The 27,165-nt window shown below is 38.6% G+C and overlaps 1 protein-coding gene across 6 annotated transcripts in view; it reads right to left on the bottom strand.

The window, feature by feature from the left end:
* ralgapa2 (Ral GTPase activating protein, alpha subunit 2 (catalytic)) overlaps positions 1–27,165 on the bottom strand; it is a 147,679-nt gene that overhangs the window by 97,696 nt on the left and 22,818 nt on the right. For all 6 annotated transcript variants that reach the window (XM_015396705.1, XM_015396711.1, XM_015396727.1 and 3 more), the window contains exons 2-15: positions 21,657–21,767; positions 21,495–21,544; positions 10,597–10,654; positions 8,447–8,490; positions 8,131–8,311; positions 7,926–8,041; positions 7,016–7,154; positions 4,888–5,096; positions 4,393–4,638; positions 4,081–4,257; positions 3,788–3,922; positions 2,093–2,241; positions 1,896–2,007; positions 1,547–1,784 (exon numbers count right to left, since the gene is read on the bottom strand). In XM_015396705.1, the coding sequence (XP_015252191.1) occupies positions 1,547–1,784; positions 1,896–2,007; positions 2,093–2,241; positions 3,788–3,922; positions 4,081–4,257; positions 4,393–4,638; positions 4,888–5,096; positions 7,016–7,154; positions 7,926–8,041; positions 8,131–8,311; positions 8,447–8,490; positions 10,597–10,654; positions 21,495–21,544; positions 21,657–21,767 (1,965 nt within the window). The remainder of the gene's footprint in view (positions 1–1,546; positions 1,785–1,895; positions 2,008–2,092; positions 2,242–3,787; positions 3,923–4,080; positions 4,258–4,392; positions 4,639–4,887; positions 5,097–7,015; positions 7,155–7,925; positions 8,042–8,130; positions 8,312–8,446; positions 8,491–10,596; positions 10,655–21,494; positions 21,545–21,656; positions 21,768–27,165) is intronic.

The raw sequence follows: 27,165 nt of genomic DNA, 5'->3' as shown, positions 1-27,165 counted from the left end.
TACAGTCAGTTCTGACAAGGACCTTTAAAGTTTAAAGATTTAATTCCTGTTCTCAAAAATAAAGAGCGTTCTTTAAAAGGGGTAGTTCTAGTCATACTTTTTTATTGTCCTGCATGAAAAAAAAGGTAATATTTTTTGTTACCATTTTCTGCATGTTTTTCCATCAGTACTGCACACAACATAAAAAAAAAAATTCTTCTTTTAAAAGGGCCTATACAATGCAAAATCCACTTTTTTGTGACTTTTAACTTTTAACTTTTGATTCATTCATCAAAGGGAGGAAAAAATAGGATAAAGTGGAGTTTTGTTTGATTCAGACCTCTGAGTAATCCTCATTAGCTCTACTGTCAGCTGCAGCTCCGTCCTGTTCTGTTGAAAACAGGGAATGGAAAATATCTACTAAAAAGACCACCTCCAGGAAACACCTAGCCTAACCAGGATGTGCTTGCACTGTAAACAAACCCATATTTTCTCCAACCACGGAAGGGTGATGTGAGGAGAATGTCAGGAATCTGGCTAAAGGTTCAGATGAAGTGGCTCTTTCAGCAGCTAATCCACACAGGGAAAGCACCTATTATTTTTTAGTTTATGTGTCACAAAAATGTGCTTTTTGGTCTTTAGAGGTGTCAGACTTTAGCCTGATAAACCAGACTAAATGTGAGATTAAATGTATAATTTAGTCAGGCTCCGATGAATGAGACATCGGAACGTTGTTGATGAGAACAACCCGTTGTCTTTCAAACCATGACTGCGCCTACTGGCCAACGCCCTGACCAATGAGCGCAACTGACTGTGACGTAGTAAGCGCGACAGAAAGCTGGTGGGGGAGTGTAAACAAACAGCCTGTTGATAAAACGGTGAATACGTCCTTCTTAAAAATAATGAGAGTAGAGCCTCTTCCTGATCATGTTTCAATGAAAATCCCAAGTCTAATTCTTCCAAAACTGATTCCAAAGCTGAGTCAAATGAGAACTGTTCAACAGTTGTTGCCATCTTTCTTGTGCTTTCTCCAGTGTCATGCAGTTTTGTCGTCACACCCTCAAAATCCCGCCCGCTTTGCATCCAGAAATTCAAAAGGCATCTCTATGTTGTGATTGGCCCGTCAGCTCTAGGGCCTGGGCATTGATCAAGGCTAAACCACTAGCAGGCAAAAATGATTTTGGCCGCTGGCGGGTGGGGCTATTTGCCCTATTAGAAGTACTCTAATAGAGCAACTTCATAAAATGGGCAGCACCCAGACGGGGAGTGGAGGCTTTGCTTTCAAGGCGAGTGTTTTTTTCTTTAGGGTTTGAAGAAAAGTTCTTCGTTATATATTTGCCAATAGGTTAGTTTTTATCTTAAAACTGTACTTCTTAAACCACAAAAACAACCCAACTAAATAGAATGGGTAAATAGATATACTGTTTTGATATGTGGCTCTTTTTTTAATGGTAATGGGATGGAATAAAGAGAAATAAAAAGTGGTATTGAAGCATTTTACAGACTTTGTACACTTATCAAGAATGCTGCCCCTCCCCATCTCTGTTTTCCCTTTAAATCTCCTCACCACGTCCTCGCTGTTTTTTCTCCTTCTGTTCACTGAGCTTGTCTAAAGGCAAGTTGGCCATGTCCAGGCCATAAACGGAGCGTGCCAACACAGCCGTCAGCGAGTCCATGATGCCGGCCCACTCTGTCACCAGCTCCTCCCAGCAGGTAAGAGAGGACAGCACTGCCAGCAGCTCATCCCACAGCTCCCGAGAGATAAATACGTTGAGGTTTGCTCGGACCCAAGCCACAATAATAGTCTGAGTTCATGTAGAGAGAAAAAAAATCCTTTTAGATGAACAGCATTATATTTAGTCAGAACCATTAAAGTAGGACACCGTAGAAATAAAAGTGTATAGATTGGCCTTTACCCTAAAAAGTAAAGATGCTAAACTTTCAGCAAAGCTGTCTTTTCTTTGGTTTTCTTGTGGCCTCTTCATTATTGCTTCTGTGATCTTCAGTAGCACCTGCAGCATCTGCTCCCTGAGGAAAGAGCAAATGTAAAAGAAGAAGGCATCAACCAAAGAGGGCTGCAAAGAAATCCCACGTGTACTCGAACATCACTGACCACGTCTGCGTAGTCATGCTGTGCTCCATGATCATGTGCCGGTAGATGCTGAGAACATTCTTGCAAACCTCAACCTGGTTTTCCAGGAGTTTTGGCACATCCTGACATGGCTCCAACAGGAACACATTGGATGAGTTGGTCAGGAATACCTACACAATCACACAAAGTGGTGAAAGTCACTGAAAAACTATTTTTTTCATACTCCTGATAAAAAGGTAAAAATATATACTTATTACAGTATAAATAAAAGATACAAACAATCTGGAAAAAGCCAGCTTTTAATAAGTCTATGAAGTTAGAGGAAAACTTAGATTACAAAACAAATGTTTGACTAGTCTTAACTAAAAATAAAAATTTAAATAAAGTTACACTTAAAGGTTAATCCGGGTTCCGTTAGTAATCCACGCCTTTCTGAGTCTCTGGATTAAAAATATTGTCTCCTATTCCTTTATCACACACAGATAGTGAGACAGGCATGAAAAAATCTTCAAAAACACTCATTTTGACAAAAGCAGCAAATCATGGCATCTGATCTACATAGCCTCCATTAGACACCATCTATTTACCAATGGGTTGTTTACTTATTTTATTTTATTTATACAATGGAGATAATGCAAAGTAATGCAACATAAACCCTTTAAAGCAGGGGTCTTCAAGGTTTTAGAGGCCAAGGACCCCCAAACTGATGGCGGGATGGAGTGGGGACCCCCTAATTACATTTATCGTATGAAATTGTGTTTTATCAAACTGGTCCTATAGTCACTCTATTACAGATGGAGTCATGTAACAAAAGTAATTTCGCCCTGTGATTATTAATGTATTTCTGATTCTGATTCCTCATTGATGGGACAGGTGTTGTGAATGAAACGGTGCCCAGCTTGAAAGAGCTCCCGTGTGTCGCAGAATGTGTGCATTGATGACTGAAAGACATCTTCTGCTTCCATTTATCTGTTTAATACAGTGTGTTGAATTCATATTAATGTGTATTTAAAGATTTTTCAATTAGTGGAAAAAATTGCACCCCAATTGGGACAAGCGTGTAAGATAATGGATGGATGGAAAAAATTGCAGTGGGGGAATATAAAAAAAAGGATAATGAACCAAAACTTTCGAGACAATGCAGTACCTCTGAAGACTCCCTGTTGAAGACCTACGCTTTAGGATATAAATTTGACAGATATAGCCACACAAATTAGTTTCAATCTGCAGTTATTGACAGATTGAATGTATAAAATAAAAAAAAATTGAAATGAATAACTATAGCTATCAAACATAAAAACTTTAAAAATGTGCTTATACCAAATGGTCAATAATCTAGAATCATTTCCAAGCATAGTAGGGAATCCTTTATGCTGTAGGCGTTTCTCTCTTTTAAGAGAGAAAATTAGGAAACTTGTAAACTTGCATGACATACATTCTGTATAATACCAGTCTTAAATAAAAATAAGGAAGTCTCTTCCTTTAAATGAAAAATGAAGTCCTCACTGGTTCATTAAGTAGAATAATGATCCAAATGAAATAGCGCCCTAAAATCAGAACCAAACCTCTCATGTTTCTCTACCTCTACAAACATAATCTTATAAAATAAAATTGTACAATCACCAGAAGGGAATAGAGCACAGGAGATTACCAAGCTAATAATATTAACTACAGGGTTCCAGTATTGTTCTTCTTCGTCTAAACCCAAAGACTGACCTGTAGTGTGGGCTGCATGCCAGCTTTGACGTCTCTGTTCTCTTCCTCGGTGAGAAAACCCCGATTGATGGCACTGCTGAACGAATAGGTCCTCCCCCAGCTTGACGATCGTTTGTGACCATGACTCTCAAACGCCTTGCAGAGGAGAAAAAGTTCACTAATCTTTGCATTGAAGGCAGAAAGCAACATTTCACTATGTCTGTTTTACTTTGCTTTACAATGCACACAAAGACTAGTCTTATGAGTGTAGAATCACTGTCAGCATTGTAACTTTATGTGAAACTCGCTTTTACATGCATGCAGTTTGCATCCGCTCTTAGAATGCGCTCAGTGTTTTCATCCACTTCATCCTCCTGTGTAGTTGGGTCAGGCTCGTTCATAAAGATGGGCCTCTCCTGCAGGATCCACTTTCTGTACACTTTAATCACCTTCCTGGTTGCCGAGGCTTCACAGGATGGCAATAAGAAAGCCTGTGGGGTCAGAAGAATGCAAGCAGCGAGTCAGAATATGACCAGCAGAGGGAGACAGAGTACATTAAATGAGAAGAGGGAGACAAGAGTCCCTTAAATGGGAAGAGCTCTTATGATTGTAGATGTGCGTTTTACCTGATGGAAGACTTCGTTGACAAAGTTCACATTGTCCCTTGTGGACAGCAGAATGGAGTGCACCATGTCGTAGACATGCTTGTGCTCCTCCTCGATGCTACACAAGCTGGAATCACTGGGCCGTCGGTCAGACAGCGTGCTGCTGTTGGAGTGGCTCTTTTCCGTATCCCCTTGTGGTCCGTTAGAATCCCCATCAGAGGTCTTATCTTTCTCCTTCTCCTGGCTGCTACTGCCTGCAGTAACAGTCTGACAGAAAAAAAATAAATAAACAATTAGGAGAGGAATTACAACTCCAACATACATTAAATAGAGAGGTTTCTTTGATTATGTATTATTGTATAACGTATGGTAGAGGTGCCTCTACAATACATAATACCATTAATTGTTTTTCGTATATTCTGCCTGGTTCTAGTGCATAGGTTTAGACTTTGCTGCAGCAATCTTCTATTCTTGATGACAGAGTGAGGAATGAACAGAGAGTTCTATAATGTTTACCTGGATGAGTTTAGGAATGACCTCAGTTCCATTCCTGGCGCTCTGCGCTGCAGCAGTACTGTTGACATACTTCTTCTCCAGGAAGAAGGTGACAAGCCAGGTGATGAAGGCAACTCTGGGTGCCAAGTACTGATCCCTCGTGCAGAAGGTGCTCTCATTGTTCCGCGTCACCGGTACATATAGGGGTTTGGATCTGAGCGGAGGAAGTTCTTAACAAGACAGAATGAGGTGGTTAATGTAAACGTTTAAAAAGTTGCAGAAAATGCAGATTTTCAGCAAACGCTCCATATTAAGGGCTGCAATTATGGATACCACAGTAACTGGTTCTGCTGGATGTTTCTTCCTGTTAAAGGGGAGTTTTCCTCTCCACTGTCGCTACAAACATGCTTAGGGTGAGGGATTGCATCCGAGTCAATGAATCGATGCAATCAACTGGTTTTCCTTAGAAAACTTTGAAATAATTTGACTGTATGATCTGGTGAACTGTAAAGTACCTTGAGATGACGTGTTGTGAATTGGCGCTATAAAAATAAACTGAATTGAATTGAAACTGATGCACAAAAAAATAGCAACTGACCTTCATTTTTTTGGATCAACAACCAGGACAGAATCAACAACCATATGTTGGCTCAAACCAGAAATCTTAAGAATGAAAGTGAACTTTATTAATCTCACATTTGAGAAATGTACCTCTGCATTTAACCCACCCCCTTGGGGAGCAGTGGGCTGCCATCGTGGGGCGCCCGGGGAGCAATTGGGGAATAAGGGTCTTGCTCAGAGACCCAGAGTGGCAATGGGTTTCGAATTCTTCTTACGTCATTCATTGAAATGATTTTAAAACTAAATCCAAAGGATTCCCCACTGAATGGTCTGATCTAAGACAAACCAGTTAGCGATCATGCAGTCGAATTTTGGCCATAGGGGATACAGTGGAATATCAGACTGGGGGCTTTATTATTTTATTAAATAAAGACGGATACAAACAGCTTCTCCCGATTTTAAAGAGAACATGTAGCATGTTAAAAAGATTGGGGCAAGAGATGGATGGGGAGGAGAACTTGGAAAAAATGAAAGTTTGTGTAAGATGTACTACATTAACATTGACATTTTCAGTAATGAGGGTTTCCAAGGTTACCATGACCAGAGTCAGCCAAGCCCAAGACGATATGGGGCCGGGCATCATGGCTAGAGCCTCTTAACGATTCCAGGCAGGACCAGAGCCTAGCGCTGGGCAGCACGACTTACGTCACGTTTTTTACGCAAGTTTTGCACACAGCATTCAGTAATTACAGGCAAATAAAGGATAGGGTAGCTCCGCCCAACATGCATCAGAACCACTTTTCGACCGTGCAGCCGGAGCAGCAAAGATGCTTCAGCCACGTGTCAGAACTAAACTTGTACAAGCATCGAAAATGAAGCATCACACGGGTTTCTGCGGTCTTCTGCTGCTTACGGTGTGAATATAGCATTTGGCTTTGACAACAAAGAGACACACAAGCTACGTTTACACAGCAGCCTGAAGTGACCCAAATCCGATTTTTTTTGCCCTGTATCTGAACATTTCATGACAGTCTGAACAACACAGATCCAATTTTTTTCCAATGCGACCCAGACCACTTGGCTAAGTGGTCCTGGATCCGATACGAATCTGATCTTTTCAAATGCGACCCAAGTCTGAACAGCCAGTTCGCATTCATCCGACCTGAACGCCATTAGTAACCAACATAGGTCACTATTCTGCTTCTTGCTACACAGAAGCAGTACGAAAAACAACAACCATGGTGGATGATGATGCAGAGAGTTGTATTTATGTTTAACCATCTTGAAAAGAATGAGTTTTTAAGGTTGGGAAAGATCGCTAAATGCATTCCAGCTCTACCATCCATGTTTACTTCCATAAACACAGAGCATGCTTGCTTGTGACGTCATTTTGTCCTCTCCTGCGCATGCGGGACACCTGCGTTGTATGAATGCAGTTCACACAGGAGATCACATACAAGTTGCATATATTTGTAAATGTGAACGGCAAGGCAAAAAAAAAAAAGAGATTTAACAAAAGAATGGGAATTGAGCATTAAGGCCTGCAGTGTGAACATAGCCACAGACTACATTGAGTGAATAAACCTACCTAACAAAGGCTTATAAAGATTGGTGAGTTTGGTGAAGGAGGGGAACAGATGTGGAAGGTAGTACTTCTTGAAAAGGCTGAAGAGAAACCTGAAGCCTGTGTCTTCGTTCTCTTTGTTCTTCCATTCTAAGCTGGATGCCTGAAGCAGACAAACGGCAGACAAAGCAGACAAGGTCAGAATGTCGCTCAAACCGTGTTTATTGTCTGTATGACATGGCTCCTCTATGATAAGAAACAAAACAGACTAAAGCTTTACTGCAGTGAAAATTACCAACATTCTAAGCAGCAGTTTTTCACAACACAATGAGAAGAAATACTGTTTAAGAATGTTTCATTATAACAAATCACTCAGAGAGATGCCTATCAAGCCGACGAAAGCAGAAAATTTGTTAGTGGGAAATATTTTATTGATTAAATCTAGAATAATTCCCCCCAATGATGGATAAAGATCTGCTTTTAAATCACAGATTTGTAGTCATAAAGTTTTACAGTACAAGTGATTCATGCAGTGATATTTGGGAAAAGGATTTAAACAAACACCAATCATTTTAGATCATACAACTTTGAATAAACAAATCAGATCAAACTTTTTTTGTTTTTCAACAACACAGAAACCTTACTGGATTATAAATATTTTTCCGGAGCTTAATGTCTTTGCAGCAGTAATGCTATATATCACAATGCACCGCATTTTAACTCCAGAATATAACACATTTTGAAGAAGAACATTGTTTTAAACTAAACATTTCAGAAATATGCTACAGAAGCATTTCGGTGCATTAGCATGAACTAAGTAGGACCTCAATAAATCTAAGCCCTAAAAAATCTTCTAAAACCTTCATCCCCAGATTGTAATAAAACACATTTTTCTCCAAGAGTGAATTATTTTACATCAAAAGTTGATTTTTACCTGAATGACCATGTACTTGAGTAGTGTTTCAAGAAAGTAACAGGTCAGGTCTTCTACAACTTTCTCTCCAGACACAGCGGGAAGCAACGGCGTTATCTCCTCAGGCACTACCTTGGCTGTATAGGTTAAGATTAAAAAAATATACTATAAATCCCCCAAATAATTATATGAAAAGGATAAATAAATCTGTGCTGTTATAACTGACCATCTAGGGGGTTAGAGGATGGGTTGTTGATGATGGTGTCAAGCGTGCAGGGTCCTCTGGAGGAGGGAACAGCAGGGAATCCTGGGACCAGACAGGCAAAGATAAGGAACTGCTCCTCAGCACAGTTGTCCCTTAGGGCCTGGAGCCACAGCAGGAAGAGACGGATGCCCTCACAGCGGATCTGGACAGAAGATATTTTATATCATATACACAGAGTTTATAACAATTCAGCTGAGAACCTCTTAAAAACCTGATCCAGCATGGAAGAATGATTCTGGACATTTACATTAGAATTAGAGACAAACAGAGGACTCACTTTAAATGAATTTCCAGTATGCAGAAGTTTTTTCAGAATAGAACCTGGATGAGAGAAAAAAAATTATATATACAGATATTCCTAAAAACCAATTATTCAAAGACACAACGGCCAAACAAGCTGTCAGTTTCACTAAGATCAATTAGTTTTTTGAAGGGGCTTCTTGACAAACAAATGAGCATCCCGTTTTCAAGATGCTAATTCAGACTAGCTGATGCATTCAGATTGCTGGTAAGATGCATCCATGAAGTCAATTTGTTTCTGTTGTAATCAAATGAGACGGTGCTCTGATTACAACCCAGAGGGGGTTTGTGTGAAGGAGGGGAGACTCTCAACAGACAGTCTTGTTACCATGAGGACAACAGGATGGTCCACATCACAATTGGTCCCCGTCACAACGGGGTCCCCCTAACCACTGGCGTCACAACTGGTCCCAGTCACAACGGGCCCACGTCCCAACTGGTCCAGGTCCCAAATGGTTCCCCCCTCAACTGCTACCAGTCATAATTGGTCCACGTCCCAACCAGTCCCTGTCCCAACTGGCCCCAGTCACGACTGGTTGATGTCCCAATTGGTCCAGGTCCCAAATGGTTCCCCTCCAAACTGCTCCATGTCATAATTGGTCCACGTCCCAAACGGTCCCCCTCAAAACTGGTCACAAATTGTCAACATCAAGGTTTTTAGGCCTGGGATTAGAAAACATGTCTCATATTTTCTAAAGTATATGACTAATCTGAAAGCCACAGGAAGCAAAAAATAAAATATTAAAATAATAAGAATCTGAATATCTGTGCTTTGAGTATTTTTCACAATAATATGCATGGGGTTTATTTAGTCATCGTAATCAGTTTGTGCTCCATCTATGTCTAGCGCTTTGGGTCCCTAGTTCACCATGAGGCCACAAAGAAATGTCCCCCCCCCCATAGATTTATGAGCAATATCTAACACCTAAATGCAAATAAATGATGTACTTTGACCTTTATTTGCATTAAGGCAAATGGCTACAAATGCTTGTCCAAAATTACATCTTTGGAGCTCTCGTGTACCAATGGTTTGGTGATTAGTCTGAGAACAGACCTGACATTTTCAAACCCATCCAATGAGACTTCTTTCATTGTACCATGACTTAAGAGCAATCTATGTCTAATTCACAGCCATATACAGGTTCTATATACTTGGAACTTGGTATCGCCATAAACTGCCGATGAAATGCAAAATGCTTAAGAAACACCTTCAACAAGTTGCAACAGGTGTTTTAAAGATCAAACTGATTCCTCTCATTCTTAGCCTGTTTGCAATACCGTTATAAAAGAAACACACACATAGAGAGAAAAGATGTTGGTGTATTTGTACTTTTTCCTCTGGCGCTCCCCTCAGAATGCTGAATTCACAATGGCATAAATTCCTCTTTTCATATTCATGGTTTGAGGACAGAAGCATCTTAATAGCTGTGTGAAATGCCTGTGACCTTGCAATTCTCAGTTTGAAAAGCACTAAACAACCATGTCATTAATGTCATTCCATCCACCCGGGGGAATTTACCACAAGACAGAGATTCTCTACCAGTAATGGAATTGGATGTAAAATGTGATAAGAAAAAAAATTGACAGTTATCTTGCCTCAAGTGTGTAAATAACAGCAGCCCATCTTGACCAGTGACACATGAACTGATGAGTGAAGGAGAAAATTCTTTGTGAGTGCAAGCTGGAATAAGGGCCGTCTTTAAACCCATCACAATTTCTTGTTCAGCGACGGACAAAATGGAGAATTTATCAGGGGCATCCACCTAGAGATGAGCCCTGATTCGAAATTATACGCCTCCAGGAAAGGCCAGTCTGCAACACTGATCTGGACCTAAACTATTTCAGCTGCCAGGCTTGATAAGCAGCAGCTGAAATGGAGCGTTATTGCTTCTCGCTTAAGTTTCTTTAGGCAACAGCAGTATACCTCAATTCATAAGGATCTTAAATCAAATGCTCATTCGCATTTTCCACTTGCAATCACTTCAAGAAGTGATTATTTCTCCTTCCTTGTATGCTTTGATTTCTTTCTACCTCAGAAGTAAGTAAAGATTAAAAGAATAAAGACAACATAAACTGTAAAACTGAGTTATTAGGTGGGGATTTACATTTAGATCATCAAGTACATACCTATGCTGTGAAACTGCCATCTGTTGTAGATTTTCTCAGGCAGATGTTGAAGAATTTTCTGATGAAAAGAAGCAGAATTTGATTAGTTCCATGATGGGTTTCATCAGTCCTGGCATGAAAAAAGTGGAGTGAAAAATAAAACAAAATGTCCCTTATTGATGAACTATTTGTAGTGTAGCAGACAAAATATTTGGGAGGGAAGCTAATCTACTGAGTGAAAAATCTGCAAAGAAAGCAAAGACATTTGAGAAGCTAAAACTACATAACTGTGTCACCTTTAGCAATAAGAGCTCTAAAGAAGGCCAACTTTTAGAGTAGAAAACAGGCTCCAACAATAGTTAGGTTAAGTAATGCAACTACACTGTCTAACTGGACCAGAAAAGTAAATTTTTCTTTATATTCTCAATTTTACTGATATTCGTTATGATTTTATAGAATTCCAAAAACGTTAGAAAAACAATCCACTGGACTTTGTTACCAAGGTTGAAGATGTTTCGCTTCCCATCTAGTAGCTTTTTCAATTCAAAATTTCAGAATTAGCAAATTAGCGTGAATTGGAAACTTTATATAGTAGCTGAAAAACTTGATTAGGCTTAGAAAACATGCAAATTGCAACAGAAGAACGGGTCCGCCCCTTAGTAACGGGAAGTCGTTATGAGTTCTTTGTTAAACTGCAATACGCCAATACTTGGTTATGCCTCTGAAAGGGTGATCATTAGGGGCAATTTATGGAAGAAAAAAAAACAAAATAGAACAAGTAACAATCCCAATGATGCTATAGTTTACAACTATAACAATAACGTTTCTCCCTAAATCATGATGAAAGGCACCATATCTTCCATTAGTAAATCGTTGAATTAAGCATGTAATTTCATCAGTACATTGGATTCAATAGAATTTTGAGAATAGAAGCTACACTGAAAAAATGTAAACTTAAATAAGTCATATTTTCTTAAAATAAGTGCATTTTTGCTTGAACTGAAGAGGTAAGTTAGACTCTTTGTCAATGAAACAAGACAATTTACATTTAAAATACGAAAAAAAATAATTGCATTGTCTTATTTCAAGTACATATTGTGTAATTATCTTATCTTTAAGGTTAGAAAATCCTCATTCCATTTGCAGATCATTTTATTTTCCTACTCAAATTAAAGGTAAATACACTATACTCTATTAATACTCATTTATGTCATTTTTACTTATTTCTAGATTGTTTTTGCAGTGTAATTGCGTGAGTGCAACTCCTGGGTTTGCACTGCAGTGTTGCTTCTCAGTTCTGTCAGGGAAAAAAAAAAAAAAACCTACTAGCTCCATTTCCAAACAGCCAGACAGCTGAACTATTTAAGAGAAGAATCTGCAAACCCATTGGCACCATCAGTGAGCCTGCAGCTGTTTTCTAAAAACACTATAAATAAAAAAAAAAAAAAAGTGGGGGATGTGATAATGACTGTTTTTTTTTCCTCTGGTAAGTGTTTGCTCTTCACCAAAACGGTACATAGTTGAGGAACATGATGCATTCGCCCTTTGCCTCCATTTTGCCTAGTGTCTGAAAAACCTGAAGACACAAGAGAGCACTCAAGACCTCAGGAGTAACTGTGTTATAACTCAATTAAAGCTCCATAACCTTACAGCAACCGATCATTATACCTGAGTCAGGCGACAGGTTAGCTGGGTCCCGCTGGAGAGACTGAACGAAGACAAAAGCTTTGTGTGTGGGGGTGGGGTGGGGGGGAATGGGCACATCTACAGCCAAGAAGCTTTATTCACTGGGATCAGCCCATGCACCTGATGGTTCAATTCTTATCTGGCCTAATCACTGACCCAATAAGTCATCATGATTGCAATGTTGAGATCAAGCGTGCCTTTTTTACCACTTTTCCAATTCAGTTCTGACCCACTTAAACAGACAAGCATTGCTGGCCAGCATAGTAAAAAGCTCATCTGGACCAGAGAGGGAGAAACACAGATAGTGAAGGATTTAGAGCACAGCAGCAAGAGGAAGAATGTGAGAGCCTTAAGAGCATAAAGATTAAGTCACCTGCAGCCACCCAGTGCTGCAGGAGCATCACACAGAGAGAGCACGCAATAAAGGAAATACAGCAAATCATCACATTTTAAAATGATGAACATGTTCAGTAAGTTTCATTAATTAAACTATAAGTTGTTAAATTAGCAAATTCTTGCCACCTATGCATTGTTTCAGCTGGAGAAAAAAAAGTTATCTCATGTCTTTCTTTACATCAGCTTCTCTGTATATTTCTCTGTACATTTAGCATCTACTTTATTAGAAAAAATTAACTTTATTGCAAAGTAGCATTTTAAAAGGACATACAATCAAAAAATTCAAGAATATAAAGTTTAGATTAAACAAAGGCAAGATGTATGGGGATGTTATGATGATAGGGATGTATAATACGACTTTATGCAAAGGACGATATTCAAACTACAACTACAACTACAATGACAATAATTACACAAATAAATGGGATTAATAGTTTTTTGTTTTTGTTTTTTTCCTTCAACTAGAAAAATTTCAGTAGGGGACCCAGTCAGACGACTCCAAATTGAACTTTATTGATATAATATTGGAGGAATTTACCTCTGCATTTAACCCATCCCTTTGGGGAGCCGTAGGCTGCCATCGTGGGGCGCCAGGGGAGCAATCAGGGGTTAAGGGTCTTTGCTCAGAGACCCAGAGTGGCAGTCTGTGGGAGTGGGGCTCAAACTGGGAACCTCAAGATTCCAAACTCTGTGCCCAAACCACTAGGTCGCCACTCCCCACACTAAAGCGATTTACCCAACATTTTAATCATTCACACACACTGGTGGTGTGTCCTGGGTCACACTGACAGAAACGAGCACCAGAAATAACCATCACCGTCACCAGACTGCAGTCCCACAGAACCGCTTAACCAACATGTGGTGGAATGGGAGTTTTTGCGTCATTAATATGCAGCTGACAAACCGGCAGGAAAAGCTCCATGCTTCCAGGTTAATACAGACCAAAATCTATGGGTAATATCTGAAGCACATTGTTAAATTAATGAGAAAGAAAATTAAAGCAGCTCCGATGGAACGACAGATTTAAAGTGGTACCGGTTAGTGAACCTAGTCAGTATAAAAAATGTGTTGAGTGCGTTTGACATACAATCTGGCTACCAGCTATGAAGCGCCTCTTGCATTTCACTTGTTTCTTTTTCCTTAGAGACTAAATCCTTGTCTTTATCTGTGACAGTAGAAAATGTGATGCACGCATTAGTTTAACGGGGAATATGATAAATCTGCTGTTTAACTTTTCTCTGATCCACAGACGTGACAACGTATACCTACAGACAGGTAGCTGTACCTTATTATTGATTCCACATGGGATCATTAGATCTCTCAACAGGAACTGTACTGCTCTCCATCACTCTGTCTCCTTGGGCCAGCAGAGATATTATGCTAGGCTTCTGCACAACAGGGTAGCCTACTTAAGCCTTTTCCTATGTGTGAGTGTGTGTGCATGTAGAGAGACAATAACCTTGTCTTTTATGTCTCAAGAGCACCACAGAAGGAATGCAGAGGAGACACACAGCTAACTCAGAAGAACTCCCTGTAGTGCTGGAATAGAAGCTCCAACAATGATGAATTTAGTGGCTGAGATGAGGCGAATACAGTGTCTGCAGGACTAGAGGTTGGAGGAGTTACTCTAATCTGCAGCCATACTCCAGCATAAAGATGGAGGAATTATTGTGGTACAACTGCAGCCTGGATGCATTTACATGATCCACACTTAGGTTTCCAGTGGCAGAGCAAGAAAATGACGCAGATTCTAGGTAATCTATGAGGGCTTTTCGAAGGGAAGCTTAAGACATGCGTTGTTCTCTGAGGAATGTTTGCAATTTACACAGTGCTAAGGATTTATGACAACATGAAGAGCACAACATCTAAGGATAAAAAACACAAAAACTTTGCAAACCTTAAAGGAGAAGTTGGGTCATATTCAGAATTCAAACTTCTGAAAGAACTTTAAGTATGAAATTATTACATCTTGTTCAATAAATGATACATTTTTTTAATTAAGACAAAGTTTAATTTGAATGTGCTTTACTGGAGACATCCATGTTTGTCAAAGAGCACTACTGCGTGACTACTGTGACGTCACAGTGCGGTATCAGGTGTTAATCAAGTCACAGTGCTGTATTTGGTATTTATCCAAGTCATCTTGAAAACATTCTTCTTCCAAATGTTAGCTACAAGTTTTTTCTCTGGTAAGAAGTTTGATGGCAAATCCTCCCTCTTCAAGTTGGCAATCCAATGATGACCCCGTCAGTGGAGGATCATGAAATAACTAATTTATTTTTCGTTTTTACCCTATGTATTCCAACATCCAACTGCCATGCACGTGGATATTGTGAGATTAACTATAGCTCTGGTGATTGTCAATGGTGAAGTTCTCTGGAAATCTTCAATAATTGTTGTTGATTCCAGATGTGTCTAGTAGTTCCCATTGATTTTGCTTGTAAAGCGGGGAGAATGGCGCTAGGCTTACCGCACCGTGACGTCACTGCTGGAAGATGGCAGGAGTGAGGTGTTACTAGATTTGGGCAAAAATGGCCGCTCCCAGACTCAGTGAAAATTATTGTTTTTATCTTTTTTTTACTGATTAATGCTAAATTCAGTAAATCCCCACAACCGTATTAGATTTAGGTATAAATAATGACCTATTGGTTATTCCTTGCTGACAAGACTTTTCCTTTAAACTACAATCACAGTGAAACAAAGCATCCAACAGAGAAACAAGCATTATAACGCTAGCTTCATTCTCTTCAACGGCCAGCAGGTGGCAGCAGTAGACTACAAGTATACTAATTAATGTTCATCTGAATTACACTGCTCACACAAAAGGTAATTTAATCAGCTTTAGCAGAAACTATGAGGGAAGAGGTAAAAACCCCCCCAAAAATATAGATTTAAAACAAGACATAAAAAACAAAAAGCATGCTGCAAATGAACTGATGAAATAATCCTTAACCTTATGTGGAAGTTTTATCAAAATATAAAGACATTTTTAGCCCTGATGTAATGAGCAAAAAGTTTCTTCACATTTCAAATTTTCAAAAAGTTAAGTAGAAGCATAGGACCCAAACGCTGCAACCACTCGATTAGATGTGATCCTGGGAACACAGAGAAAACAGCTCTCTGAAGAACTCTAAATCTAAATCATCCATGTGTTCTGTTACAAAAATAAATACATGGCAACATGATTCACAGAACAAAACAAAAGTAAATCCTGCATACATTTAGGCCAAAGACCAATGTATAAAACTCTAGCAGCACTTTGGATGAGCTGAAGCCCCCCGCCGATGTTGTTTTATTTTGTTTACAGAGACCCATTGACGCACCAACTTATATTCTACCAGGATGAAAATCAAAGCATACACTTTGTGTCCTGTTTCTTAAACATAGCAGCAGGCTGGTTTAGTAATACACTGTACCCAGTTGTTTAGGTTTACTGCATGCTTTGTCACCTTTATCTTTACTTGGTTCTGATCTCTAAAGTCGCAAATATAACCTTAGTGATTCAAGAGTAATAAATAATTATTCCACCTTTCAGAGCAATAAGTTTTTGACTCGTTTTAAAATGTTTCGTAAAATCAAAGCTGCAGCTACAAGCAACAGATGTTCAGCAGCATTTAAAATGACTAATATAATTAAAAAAGGATTTAATTATTCAAACTACATCTTTAAACTCCAGCGTGCATTTGTTAACTGCCATTGCATGTCCCTTTAAAAAAAACAAACCTAAGGGATGAAGCAAATATATATCAATATATATCTTTTAAATAGGGATGGGGAAATTGAAAGAGGATGAGAGGGGGAATCTGAAATGCTGATTCAGGTCCGGCTGATAGATGAGGTCACAGCAAGGCTGTATCCTGGAGAGAAAAGGGTCCTGGCACAGACTTCCTTCTGAATTTTGCTGCTTCCAAAGCTTTCCCTTAACTGGTGTCACAACTTTACTGGCACCAGGATAAAAATGCTCTGACGGTGAAGGGTCATGTTGGAGCATAAACAAGTCAGGAGTCCCTGAAGGGCTGAGGAACTCACTCTGGTCTTATGACCAGAAAAAAAAGGCCTTATAAAACAGACGCTCTGTTGTTTATGCTCTGTCCTTCTTAAAAGCATTTCTAAATTTTTCTTTTCATGTGTATAAGATAGTTGATCCTAAGGTATTATCCAAAATAAGATCCACAATCCACAAATTAATCTATCTAAGAATGAAACCTTCACCTGCATCTACTGTTTTATGGCTTCACATGACTACAATCGTTTTATTATTTTGTGTATGGAGCCTGGGTCAAAGGTCTTTGTGCAAATGTTCTATAAAACCTGCTGCAAAAACATAAAATATACATCACAATAAATGAGATATCTCCATCTATTCAAAAATCCTGTCACATTCTGAACTTAATTCATAACAAAAACATTTATTTGCCTTTTTTTATGTTCAGCTGCCTGGACTAGTTCTTAGCAGTGACCATCTGATTGCAAACTCTGAAAAACATGCTGTAAACAAGAGCTGCTAGGTCAGGCTAACAGGATTTTCTGCTATGGATGTTTATGCATAAGAATGACTCAAACATCCAGTGTGAAAAATAAAGTCAGAGGAGAAACAAAGCAGCCAGAAGCCATCAAAAATCCATTAAGATAAAAACATTAGTGACAGATTAGAGGAATATCATAAAGGAGGCAGTGAAGCTGAAATGTCGCTGTTTTTGTCTTGAGTTCAGTACTTATAATACGTAAATCAATTTTTTGTATTTTACATTGTTATTTTTATGCTACCATGTCGATGTTTTTATTTTTATGTTAGAGTCCAGCTCTTTATAAAATCTGGGGCTTGTGAAGCACTTTTGGTGTCATTCTGGGTACAACAGAGAGCAATACTAACAGCACACAAACAAGGCTAATAGGCTAAGGCTAAACGCAGTATAAATATGAAATCTGTAAACCTTTCAGTATTTAGTCAAAGCCCTACAGCCACTAATACTAATATTTTCTAAAAATGGGTTTCTTCAGCAGACCATTGTGATTAAATACATTAAAAGCTAATTTTAATCACAACTCAATTGTTATCAAATCGATTAATACTCATAGATCGAGGACATTAAATTTGGAAGAAATAAAACTATCAATCTTAACCATATGCTTAATGTTTTCTATGTTTGATCCGATTAAGTTTACCATCCGCATTAACTCCCAGTTTAGATCTCTGGCATAATAAAAACCAACAAAAGTAAAATTTAAAAATATGTGGCAATAACCTGTTCAATATTAATTGCTGAATTATATGAAACTATTTTGCTTCCTAAATTATTTTGTTTTAAATCCTTCGTCACCTTTACCATCGACAGGCTGCAGCCATGTCCGGAATTCCTTGCTTTCCATAGCCTAGCCTCCATAGACTAGCCCCACCCGCCAGCGGCCAAAATCATTTTTGCCTGCGAGTTTGGTCTAGCCTCAATCAATGCCCCGGGTCCTAGAACTGGCGGGCCAATCACAACACAGAGATGTGTTTTTAATTTTTGGATGCAAAGCGGGCGGGGTTTTGAGGGCGTGACGACAAAGCTGCGCGACCCTGGAGAAAGCACTACAATGAAGATGGCAACAACTATTGAACAGTAGCATGCACTGCGGCAGCAGCTTTAAATGCAGAGCTCCATTGAAAGTTAAAAGTTCTCTTTTCTGTTGCTGTTGTTCCATAAAAGCACGTTTTAATATAATTTGAGATAAGAATATTATACTTTAAAGCATCACTGCATGTATGGTCTATTTACTGATTTAATGCGTAATTTAAAAAAACATTTTCAAAGTTGAGAGGACCGCGGCAACCAATAGACCTCCGAGGTTAACGTCAGCCAGAGCTAACCGCAGCCCGTCTGCAGAGGCCCTCTCTCGGGATAGTTGTGTGTGAATGAAGGGCCGCTGGCTCTGATGCCGAGTTTTGACTCATATTTGGAATCAGTTTTGGAAGGATTAGACTTGGGGTTTTCGTTGAAAGAGGAAGAAAGAGGCTCTACGCTCATTCATTTTTAAGAAGGACGTATTCACAGTTTTACTGACAGGCTGTTGTTTACACTCCCCCACCAGCTTTCTGTCTACTACGTCACAGTCAGTTCCTCTCATTGGTCAGAGTGTTGGCCAATAGGCACAGACATGGTTTGAAAGACAACGGGTTGTTCTCATAAAAAATCTTCCGATGTCTCATTCATCGGGGCCTGACTAAATTACACATTTAATCTCACATTTAATCTGGTTAATTTGGCTACGTTTTCCAGCCGCTTTTGTTGAATTTAGCATTTTCCCATTTTCTAGCTTTTTCTACACCTCAAGCTTCTTTTCCAAACATACGGCTTTACGATCAACCACAATCATTTACGTGCAAATAAATTGAGAAATAATATATCTGACGACCTTTTTTTTGTAATTTTTTTGTTTGCTTTTTAAACAAAGCATTTTAAATGCCACAATAATCACATTGAATAAATCTCAATGCCAATTAAGGCCTTAATTAAAAATATATAATTTAATTACTTTTAATGACCCACAGAATCCCTGTGCTGCATTTTAGATCTGACCAACCAAACCCTGGATGAGAACAGTGATGGCTGCTGGTAGAAGGGGGGTTGTAAAGCTTCAAATGAGCTTATGGACAGGGACAAAGGGGTATCCCCTCAAGATATCAGGGATCAGCGTGGGAGCTTTAACTCCCTCCCTCTGCAAGTCACAGACAAGGGGGTCACATAGCTGATCATGGCTGTAATGTAATCCCCATGGAATAAACTAAGAAAACATGCAAACAAGACGATGAACCGCATTTTGTTTGGTCTGCTGGTCAGGGAAGGGCAAAATAAACATTCTAAGTGTGTCACAAAGAAATAAGCACTGAAAAAAAAGAAAATATTTGAGAAAATGTCCAACTGGTTTAGAATCTAACTGGACTTACTCTTAGGCAACAATGGCCGTTCATGTCATGTTTTGCTGTTTAAATGAAGAAATATAGAACTGTGGCTACAATCTTATATAACTATCCTCTAAATTATCTTTTATCATCCAAATAGAACAAAATAAATCAAATAATTTAACCAGACACAATAAAAAACGTTCACCTATGGTCAGAAATGACTAATATAACAAAGAGCAACTTAATGCAGTGTACCAGAGCTCAGGATCAAAGCAACCCCGTATCTGTCCCGTCCACAGCGCTCAAAGCAAGCTTATCTACTCAGCGCACGGGTGAGAGCACACGTCGTCACAGACAGGGGCTAAAAGGGGACAAATGAGGGTTAAGCTGCTTTCAATATTGACTCCATAAATATGGAAAAGGACTGAATCCAGGATATATTTACAGCTCTGATGAGTGGATGTGCACTGACACTAAAGGCAGGTTTAAGGTGACAGAAAATGTTGAAAACTAACTTAACAAAAAAGAAAAAAAAAAAGAACACCTTCCATTTTGTTCTGCTGCCATCTTTACAGACCTGCCCATGGCAAATGTAACCAGAGAGCTGAATGTACTTGAAACTTGATCTGGCTTTGCAACGAGGTAAAAAAAACAAAAAAAACAAGTAACCTGCAAGCCCATCGTCTCACACACACAGAGGACACGCTCCTTTAGATTTCCCTGCATGCTAGTCTTTTTAAACAGACACAAAAATACACATTTTACACACTAAACAATCCCTTCTTGCCATTCATGTTCTTCAGCAGAGCTAGCATTCGGTTCCACAGATTTTTGAGACAATTACAATCATGATCCAGTGCCAGAGTTGAGCTGAAAACCAGTGGTGTGGCGTGCAGGTGGCGCAGTGGTTAGCGCGCACAACCAATGTACAGAGGACATTCAACCCAGGTTCAAACCTGGCCTGTGGTCCTTTGCCGCATGTCTCTCCCCCTCTCTCATACCCCCTTTCCTGTCAGACTACTGTCAAAAAACAAACAAAAAGACAAGCCACTAGTGCCATAAAAAAGAAATCCCAGTTACATTACTTCATTTGTAATAGCGTGACTATACAACCAGTTTGATATAACATAATTTCATACAATATATATAATTAGAGGGTCCCCGCTCCATCTCACCATCAGTTTGGGGGTCCTTGGCCTGGAAAATGTTGAAAACCCCTGGTATAGAGGATAGAAGTATCTACTTGACCTGTTTACTCAAGTGAAAAAGTATGTGCTCCAAGCACTACTAAAAATATAAAAGTATAAAGTACGCAAAAAAAAAACAGCCAGATGCCACTATATGAATGAAATGAATGAATGAAATAAAGGCTCTTTTGAAAAATTCTTCAAGATAGGGCCACGGATGAGAGAGGTCTTGTTGGTCTCCGTCTCCCAATACGCTCTCGCTTGTCTCCGACCTTTCAGACATTTCAACATCTTTTTCTGAATCCAACATTGTAGCATGGCATAGACAATTCATGTTTGCAGTTTGAAGAACACCTGCTTGCTTCTGATGATTTCCTTTAGCTAACCAATGAGTCTTTGCGTTATATGACTCATCCAATGACACTAGTTTTCATTAGATGTGGATGGTGCCAATGATCTGCATTGGATGGCGCACATGACGTGAAATAAATATTTATAAACATTAAACTGAAGCCAAGAGTAACGAGCAACGTTTGTTTTAAAAATGTAAGGAATAGAAAGTACAGATACTTGTTTGAAAATGTAATGAGTAGAAGTCAGAAGTAGGAAGAAAAATAAGTAATGGAGTAAAGTATAGGTACCTAAGAAGTGTACTTAAGTACAGTAACAAAGTATTTGTACTTTGTTACTTGACACCTCTGCTGAAAACAACTATAGGAGTTTATAGGTGGATCTGAGACATCAGCAGATGATAACTGACTTACTTCGAAAATAAAGAGGATAGAGTCCAGCTCCTCCCTGTGAGATTTATTTCCTGGAACACAAAAGGAAGAATATGGAGTGGAAATGAATTTAATTAGGAAGTAAAAGCTCAAACTGAACAGACGAGGGGTGAAATCACTGGGGTTCAGTTGAAAGTGACTTACCTTTTTGTTTCAAGCTGCTTTCCAGTGTTATGAAATTTTCATAGAAGATAAAATAAATCTGCGAGCAGTTGCCTTCAAAGAATGCCTTCAGTTCACTCTTGTCCACAATATCTGTCATAAGAAACAAAAATAAAAAAATTAGAAAAGGGTGTGAAAAAATTAAGAGTTTATTAAAAAAGTTTAGCAAAAAAATATCTCAATAGTTCCTCCAAGATAACAGAAATACAAGATTTTATACTGAAAAATTAGGTTTGTTTTTTAACAATGTAAACAGTTCAATCTACTGTAAGAAATGTTTTGAGAAAAATAAATAAAAGAAACAAACATGGCGGTTTTTGACCTGCAGACCCAAAATCTTGCAGACATCAACTCAAGTTTTAAGCGCTTACAGTCGGTTTCCATTTTCCTTTGTATATAGATGAAGTCTATTCAGTCAAAATGTGTTTATATTTGTGAAATGGTGAATTTGTACAATAAACATTACCGAAATCCAAAGCAAGAATTACAAAGAAAATACATAACCCCCCGATTTAAAAAAAGAAGAATAATGAAAAAACAAAAGGTAAAAATGCAGTTACAGAGAGCAACTAATGATTTGCATCGCCTCCATTTTAAATCACCATATAAATAAGGAATAGGTGTGCACAGAAACAAAACGCCCAGGTTTAATCACTCTGAGAATCACCAAAACAAGAAGAGCAAACAAAGATGTCTGACTTTTCAAATTCAACTAGCTCCAAATCATCCGTACATTTAAATGAAAACCAGACATTTTTGAATCTTTGGTGGTAAGGAAGATACATCAAGAAGAGATTTTAAAGCTGGCAGTAGATTTAGCGAGTGATCAAACTGAGTAAAAAAAAAAAAAAAGGATTACTAAAAGACATCAGGACTTTTCACTAAAAGGCGTAGTTGCGCTTTTTTGTTTGCAGAGTCAACATTTAGAGCAAAGGAGGAGCAAGTGTCCAAGTCAGTGCTGAGGTATCTGAAGGACTGAACCGGCTCCACCAGATGGGCCTGTAAACAGAACGGTGTTAATGGTTCAACAAACAAGGAGATGTTTGGTTTCTGCTTCTTCAACTCAACTCCTTGATCTTATAGTTTATAAGTCATTAGCAACTGTCTTAAGGTGATCATTAGCGGACAGCAGTGTGTCCCAAAAAGGTGACAGGAGTGATGTTAGTAGTGAGGATGGACCGATTCATCGGCTGGCTCATATTTTCACTTTTTCTTGTATCACAATCACCAGATGTGCACATATGTTTAATAAGCAGCCATGCCCTTAGATCGAATGAAATGCATTTATGCTATTCCCTCCATTTGCTATGCGCTGTCAGTGTTTTGTTTTACAGGTAAAATGAGATTTTGTGTAAATTTTGTTTCAATGGTGTAAACAGGAAAAGAAAGCCACACTGCCCTAAAAAATCTGCCTGACATATCAGTGGATCGGCTAAACCGATGTCAGATTCAACAAGACCAAAGCCTTTAAAAGGTTTCCTTAATATATCCAAAAAACGTCTGTGGAGCCGGCAAAGTGATTACATCACAACCAATCTTCCTTAAAGAAGATTTTTTTACTGAATCAAACCAGTGAAACTAAAAACTTTTCCACTTGAGGAGTTCTGGATAGAGCATATTGACAGAAGAAAAAAAATTTCATCTTAAATGCAACATACTAATATATATTTTTTTTACAATTTTGATAAAATAACTGCTCTAAGTTATTACTTTAAAGTCTCTATACTTCAGTTAATGATTAATCGATTACTAAATTAGTTGACGCTTATTTATAAATCTTTTAATCCCATTAATAGTTTCAGCCCTAAAACCTAGACTTTAATCTGGCTTCTCAGCCGCCTTGCTAGAAGGAAACACCCACCCTTCCCAATTTTAAGTCAGTCATCATTTTCCTTTACTTGGCTCCCCCTGTCCTCCATCAACACTGATCTGGATCTGGAACCCCATGAATGTTGAGGAGAACCATCATGATACTGCCACCCTTTCAATTTTAGATGCAACCCTTAACCAACACCACTGAATCAAATAAATGGCTCATCGCCAGACCTCTTGAGAGCTGAATGACGTGCAGAAGAGGGAATTCCACCATTTATTTACAAGCCGGGAGCAAGGATGTATTTAAAAGCTGCAGGAAGTTTTCAGTGACTGAATTAGGAAGACACATAGAACGACACGTGGGCTATTAGCCACTTTGCAAATGGTTTCACTGGATTTTATTCAGGATCATACATTTAAAGTGGGCTGAATAAACCTGCAACATGCACCATTTTAAAAGTTTAATTCTAAAAACTATTTTGAAACCAAATTTTCTTTCTGTTCTGAATTATGGTTTGTTTTCTGATGGTTTATGAAGAAACAAATGTGTAAAGATTAGCAGCGTTTTAACATTTTTGGATGGCACCATATGCATGGATCGTAGGAGTGAAACATTAAACTACTTTTATTTAAAGGTTGAGTATAACTTAACTAACTTAAACAGGTAGGTGGCATGTTAAAATCATGATACGTCTTGAATACCCATCTGCAGCCTTTAAAGAGGTCTTTAATTATTAATATTTCTGTGTGATTGCTTTAGAAAACTGTTTTTTAGATCACAGTAACAAAAAACAAAAAAAGCCCTTGCTAAATCACAAGAAGCCGTTAGAAATAAATAACATATTTGTGGCTTAAAGAAGGTCAATCAATTGCTTTACTTGCAGAAGATGGAACAGGCATTTTTATTTATTTTTTTTTTTTTGCCTTTTTTTAATATTTAATATAGGCCAGAAGGAGTCCTGGCAAAATAACAGCAATTAAGGTTCACCTTCTGTTGCAATGTCTCCTGTGCCACATGGTTAACTGGAAATCTTCCAGAAGCTGTCCAGCTCCTGCGGAGTGCTGGAATGATGTACAATGTGAGAGAGACCCGGACCACTTATCTATGTTCAAAGATTAAAGGCGAAATAATGAGGACACGTGATGAGAAAGCAGAGTCGCAGACAAAATTGCAGTTAGAGTTCAGCCTTGATGTGAAAGGCCAATTTGCAGAGCTTCATTACGGAAATTACAACATCCAACTCTAGTAATAGGCATGAATATAGAACAAAATCACCACACTCCCACCAGTTTAAGGTATTATACCAGTAAATTGAGCAACTAAAGTTGTTATGCTCAGACTGACAGAGCTGAACGGATCCCTTTATGTCTCACAGCAGGTTAAGTATGCATCTAAATTTTAAACCAACCTACAATAATTTAAGTGACAAACAGGCAGTTTCTCCATGTAAGCAGGCAGCCTTGTGGGTTAATGTTCTGACACACAGATGCAGTTGGTGAGGGGCACCTTGAGTCACTGCTGGCAGCAAAACGTTTGGAGCTACATTATGATTAACTGAGGAAGAACTCAAGCTTTCAGTCAGGTAAATGAGTAAAAGCCAAAAACAAAAGAAAAAAAAGTATAGGAATCTATAATCTAACATTATTTAGCAGGTTTGCAGCCATTTCGGATAGATTTGACTCAATCCATGGACTGTCAGATTAGCTATTAAAATTATTCTTTAAAGGAAAAATTAGGGCACAAAATATAAAGACTGCTTAAATCCTCAATAAAAAGAAGCCAGATATATTTATGGCTATGCTGATTCTTGTATATTTCAAATTTTAAAGTCGTAGGGAAGTCATATTTTAATGTAAAATCATTCTGGCTCAAACATGTATATAAATGTGCTCTTTATCAGATGACATTGTCTCAAAAGTTAGAACATTTCTATAAAAAAAAATCCTGTCTTAAAATCTGTGTTGTTTTTCATTATTTTATGCAGGGCAGTTAGTTATACATCAGCTTGTACACCTAAATTCGGCCAATCATATATCAAAGGTCATCTGTCAATCAATTTTTTTTCGGTCATAGCATCTTGATTCATATTTTACACCTAATACACGCAACGACTGAAATAAGAAATAAGAATAAGTTCCTTTCCCATTGAATTACGATGCAGTGTTCTCGGGGATGGACGTCTGTGTCTTCAGCAGGCGTAGAGCTAACAAAACTGGCAGCTTTGGGAGGCAAGGGCTCAAACATGTACGGCTGTAAGCCTTCGACACCAAAACCAAGCTTCTGCCGCCCTGCGTCCTCTTCCACGACAACTTTGTCCCTGCTGTCCTCCTCTAAATAAAAAATCTATGATGGAGGAGACTCATCCACGACCTCCGACACAAAACTCTCCTCCTCTTGCATGTTTCCGCTGTCCATAGCTTTCCTTGACAGGGTCGTTTCTAAGTCACCAATTTGGTGCTACTTGGTCCGAATGTTATTTGGGTTTAAGTAGCACTAAGTTGCTAACTGGTTAGCAAGATGCTGCCGACAAAGCGGCCACAATCAAACTTGCTTGTCCGCCACAATAATCCCGCCCCCTTTATAATCGACGAATCAAATTCACTTTATTCACTCGTGTAAAGTCGGGCACCACTCTGGAGAATTCAGAAATGCAACGGTTGGAACAGCTGTTTCCCTATGACTTTAAGATTATGTACTATAGGGTAAAGAAGTGACTGGTACAACAATAATAAAATTATTGTAATAATCTAATAAAAGTGTCTGTATCATAACCAAAATAATAAACCCAAATGCTTCCTGTCTTTATACATAGAAATAGCTTACATGTAAGTCTAACACCTGTCTCTCTTCTAGCACACAAGGATCGATGAATATGCAAAGTAGAAGAGCTTGGACCGATCCCATTTCCTCCTTAATGCTGCCTCTGGACAGTAACAACAAGCAACACTTGTTGACCAACTTTCCAACTTTTAAAACTTCAACCCTTTTAATGACTTGTCTTCATCTCATGCACAAAAATAAATGAAGAAATGCAAAAGCTCAGTTCTTGACTTGAGAGGGTTTCTTCTACTGTGTGTATATAAAACATCTTCTTAGTGCAAAACTCTTAAGAGGTGTGTTAGTAGTTACTGTGGGGATACAATTAAAATCTGAATTTATACCCAGAAAAATCTAACAAGGGTGTAATCTCCAGAATTTATTGTAGCCTATTGTCTACAAAGTCCCACAACATAGACTATGTTAGGAAAAAGTGGGAGAGAGAGGGTAATCTGATAATAACTGAGGAGGATTGGCTTGACATTTCCCAATACCAGTGGAAATGCACCAACTCTCATTAATGGCTAGAGTTTGATTGGAGGGATTTGATCTGTTTCTTTATTACACCAAAACATTTTACTGGAGGTGAAGCTGTGTGTTGGAGGCAATGTGGACGCCGGGAAGCCGATCATTGGCATATCTTTTGGGAATACCTAGTTGTTAGACCCTTTTTGGCAGAGCTTCATAAGGTACTAAATGGTCTGTTTAAAACTAATCTCCCTATGCAGTTTTCAACATTATTTTTAGGAAATTCTGATTTACTTTTTTATACTTTTTATATTTTTTATCCATATTTTTATCCTAAGTGTATATACAGGTGCTGGTCATAAAATTAGAATATCATGAAAAAGTAGATTG

Source organism: Cyprinodon variegatus, unplaced genomic scaffold (genome assembly GCF_000732505.1).
Source record: "Cyprinodon variegatus isolate N-32 unplaced genomic scaffold, C_variegatus-1.0 Scaffold27, whole genome shotgun sequence".
NCBI lineage: Eukaryota > Metazoa > Chordata > Actinopteri > Cyprinodontiformes > Cyprinodontidae > Cyprinodon > Cyprinodon variegatus.
Note: the sequence above shows the minus strand (reverse complement) of the source record. Positions and strands in the feature narration are given on the sequence as shown.